At 46.5% G+C, this 4,184-nt stretch overlaps 1 protein-coding gene across 1 annotated transcript; it reads left to right on the plus strand.

Moving 5' to 3' along the window:
* Positions 1 to 440: 440 nt before the first annotated feature.
* Positions 441 to 3,046, plus strand: F5J12DRAFT_898167 (uncharacterized protein; the record flags this gene model as incomplete). Its single annotated transcript, XM_051748087.1, has 15 exons — positions 441 to 649; positions 705 to 829; positions 886 to 950; positions 1,001 to 1,071; positions 1,123 to 1,147; positions 1,203 to 1,256; positions 1,306 to 1,439; positions 1,548 to 1,645; positions 1,698 to 1,868; positions 1,921 to 2,083; positions 2,137 to 2,150; positions 2,207 to 2,322; positions 2,378 to 2,484; positions 2,542 to 2,637; positions 2,686 to 3,046. The coding sequence occupies 15 exons, from the start codon at positions 441 to 443 to the stop codon at positions 3,044 to 3,046; spliced, it is 1,809 nt and encodes a 602-aa protein (XP_051594835.1).
* Positions 3,047 to 4,184: the final 1,138 nt, after the last annotated feature.

The raw sequence follows: 4,184 nt of genomic DNA on the forward strand, positions 1-4,184 counted from the left end.
GCCGCCCTCCTGAAAATTTGCTTATCCGGCTGCAAATTTCCCACTTTTCGTTGGTTAAGAGCATAGATAAACATGTGTAGGACGTGAACAGAGTGCCTCGGCACCCTCCTGAGCCATCCCGCTGGAGCCCTGACATTGCGATGCCCGGCAGGGCCCACTCGAACACTCGAACCCCCTCCCCGCCCACCCGCCCGAGGGCGGCTTTTCCTTTTAAGGACGTTCCCACGGCATCGCCACCTGCAAATTTTTCGAACCAAGTCATATTTGGCAAGCAAGGTTAGCGCCGATGCGGACGGCACTTCCCATGTTACATCATCCTGATATCGTACACTCAGCCTCGTGTCTACCGTCTGGCGTGCACGCCTGATAGGCCTAAACGGCTTCCTTCAACTGCCTGCCACTAGGCAACTCTGTACCTAGGCTTACATTGACCTCTTACCATGTCTATAGCTCAGCCGCTGCAAATTTCATGTACGACGTTCGAACTTCGATTCCCCATGGTTGTGCAGACTAACACCGATAGGACAGATATCGAGCTCCAGATGTTGGAGGATCATATTGAATTTATCGAGGTCATCCTCCCCAGTTGTCGACGCAGTATTCGTCCACGAAGTAAAAATCTCTTTCGGGAAGAATTCCCTCAACCTCTGTAAGAGTGTCTATGTGACACGCTTGCCATTCCTCAGGTTCTTCGTACCCAATAGTACCGTTGAAGGCGAAGCCTTCTCTTTTTCCGTTCATAAGAAAAAGTGGTATTCCAAAGTCATTCCAGTCGTCAAGGTCGTCCGGATCAACGTCAATGATGTGCTGTCTAATTCGAGGGAGCAGAGTAAGTCGGAAGGAAACTAGCCCCTTCTCTCCCATGTTTCATTTAAACGCTCGTAGAGTTTCAGACAGTGCGCAACAAATTGGACATCACCATTGGACTCTCACCCTGTAGCACCCCGGTCGTATGTGCAAATGGATGGAGCCTTGAAGGGTTCTCATGCAGCATCCACAGGGTGATTCCGCGCCTACGAACACCGGTGTCCTACGTCCTACCACTGAGGACCTCCTTAAAGAGTGCCCTCGGTGAGTAAGTCCAACATACCATTGCACAAATATCTGACACATCTATACTAGTTTTCGGGTACTGGTAATCGGGCAGGTGGTGAACATTGGCCGGTGCCCAAAGTCCATGTTTGACGATGATATCATTTTAGTCTGGTGTCGGGAAATCTACATTGATTCGCCAAGCCTTTGGAATCGAGGAGGCAGTTGAGTAACCGAGAGCATGTGCATGCTCTTTGTTCATGAAATTCCCAGGTCGCTAAGGACGACAAGCCAGGTGAAGCTGATATTGGCAAAGAACTCACTTCGTGGCAGAACGACCGGTTTGTCTTACATGACAGCAAGGGTTTCGAACCGGCGGAACACAACAACTATAGCAGTGTGAAGAAGTTCGTAGAGAACCGTAAAAATCAGCTACATATCAAAGATCAATTGCATGCAGTCTGGCAAGTAGATCCAAGATAATCATAAGACCCTGACGGACAGTTAGGTCGTAGGCTGTGCTTCCAAACGCCCCTCGTATCTAATGGCGAACGCCTTACAGAAGGATGCGCGGAGAGGCTCTTGCAAGAAGATATGGGTACTATCGGGGACAGTAAGCAAATCCACACTTTGGTGGCATCTTCCAAGCTCTTGATTGCCGTTAGTTCCGACTATAGTGGTATTCACGAAATACGACAGGCTCCTGGATAGCTTTCAACTGCAGGGAGTGGACAAATTTGGTTCAGCTGCAGAAGAATACTTGGAACAGCATTGCATCAAGCCCATCCAGCTCTTCACCGGAAACTCAAACCTAACACATCTCACAGTTAGCTGTGGTGGGTTTAATTTATTTGGACTCCGTTCCATGGTTCTACCTTGTGTTGTTAGAGTTCGGCGAGCATAGGCAAGGGCTTGAGGAATTGATTGAGCTCACTCATAAGAAGGTTGTCGCAACTTTTGGGTCTCAGCTGGGCACGCCATCCCCAGTTTCGGTCGTGACTCAAATGGCACAGAGAGTGTCGCCAAGGTTGAAGATCGAGGGATCGATAACGTGAGTTGCGCTTACTTGTTTGCATATCACGACCTGAGGCTGTTTTCTTGTAGTGTCGGCAAGCAGAGTAAGCAATCTTGTATGGTTCGCAACGTGCGAAACATTGATACCCATGTTTTGAAGGATATTGGAGAGCACTGACTTCTGGTGCCAATTTTGGGGATCATACGATTCTTGAATGCCTTGCCGTTATTCATACCGACATCGTATCCGTCTGGAATTTCAATGACCCATCTCAAGTGAGCGTGACTCAATTACCACTGCAGTGACCACTTGGTGATGCCTGTCCCGCAGTATCTCTATAGTACTAAATTTCGAGCGCTGATGATAAAACTGGTGGAGACTATTGACTCGTCGGCTCCACCTCTCCCTCATACTGATACTACCAGCAACATATGCGAGTAAGTATTGCTGTGTAAGCCATCATACATCACATTTATGAGAAGTCACACATCAAGGCTAGGGGCTCCCCTCTTGCTTGCTGTGCCTATAATTTTGCCGTTTAAAGCGGGATTGGGCCTTGCACAATGGGTTCATGAGACGTATCAGCGACTGTGGGTGACACGATATTCAGTATTCCCTACGAATAACTTTCTCCTTAGACCGGAGGTGCATCGCAAGTTCATGGCTTATGTTGTCGATCTGGTCCACATCTTGGAGATATTATTCGCACTCACTGCTAACAACAACGAAAAGAAGCTTTCCCGTGGAGCCATTAGTTTGGCTTTCAACGCATACTATACGTCGACAACACAGCGTGACGCTCAGCGGAAGATCATGAGTCGAGACTATATAATCCCGGGTCGCGACGCCGTCCTCGACGAGATCATTTCTCTAGTTGGGATGAGTGCAGTTGACGACAGAGGCATTGCCAGGGCCCTTGCCGATATTCCACCTGCAGCTCTGGAGCGAGACGATAAGTGGTTTAACGTTGCTGACAATCCGCACTCGTTCGATCGTTGAGTTACTCTTCATGGAACTATGATGTTCTCTGCTCTATCACTGTTACCGTCGCATTTTGTAATTTTACTATGACATACCAGATGTACAGGTGATTCAGCAGATTTACCCAACCCTTTGTCCCTGACAGCAAGGTGGTGTGTGTAATCAAAAGATGGTCCAAAACTGTGTGGCCAAGGTGGTAACCACTATGTTGGGCACTCCTGACATCATTAGATCACTTTGTGCTGTGGAGCTCTCCACAGTGCTCCATAATACAGAGTCCCCTAGCTAGGTCCAGGCTTGACAGATGCACCCAACAACACTGTTTGCTATGGTGAGTTGTCTGTTACTATGGAATGGTCACATTGTCATGGAACTTGGTCCAGTATCTTACTATGAATTGCTATGGAACTTTCATCAAGAAATTAACACTTTACTATTTTGACTTTTTTTTGTGACTATTGTGGCTATTTGTGACTTTTTTGGAAGGAACCTACTATCTGTGGTTTTTTTGGGAGAGTGAAAAGAGAATAGAATCTATTAAGACAACTCAGGAATACTAAGTGGATGAAATTACATTCAAATTGATGGAGGTTTCAAAGAGATGTTGTGATTTTTCTCTCAGACAGTGTCTGAATTTTGAGACATTTTCTAGTCTTCTTGGCTTAGATATATCATCCACTTATTATTCCTGAGTTGTCTTAATAGATTCTATTCTCTTTTCATTCTTCAATGCTGTACATGGTCAAAAAAAGCACAAATAATAGGTTCCTTCCAAAAACAGTCAAAATAGTAAAGTGTTAATTTCCTGAAAAGTTCATGCTTAGATATCAGCATACAAAACTGGCCAGAATGTATTTTCCTTGGCAGTGTTGTTCAGTACTCCCCATCTCAATGAATAGTGGTGCTCCAGGTGGTGCTGGAAGCACTCTGGAAGTGTTCTGGAGTGGCATTTAAAACTGGCATTGGCCTTGCAGAGTTTGAAAAATTATGTCTGCTCTATCTGCTTGCCTGCAAGCAAGCTCAGGTCAGCCCATGGTGTTTTCAAGTGAACAAACCCATCAAGGAGGATCCAACAGACCCACTGGGAATGCAGGTTCTGGTCACAATTGAGCAGTAGATCTAGTCATAGCAGAACCAAGGGCAAGAACCCAGCTTC

Source organism: Pisolithus orientalis (genome assembly GCF_024613125.1).
Source record: "Pisolithus orientalis strain OTSU chromosome Unknown F5J12scaffold_70, whole genome shotgun sequence".
Lineage (NCBI taxonomy): Eukaryota > Fungi > Basidiomycota > Agaricomycetes > Boletales > Pisolithaceae > Pisolithus > Pisolithus orientalis.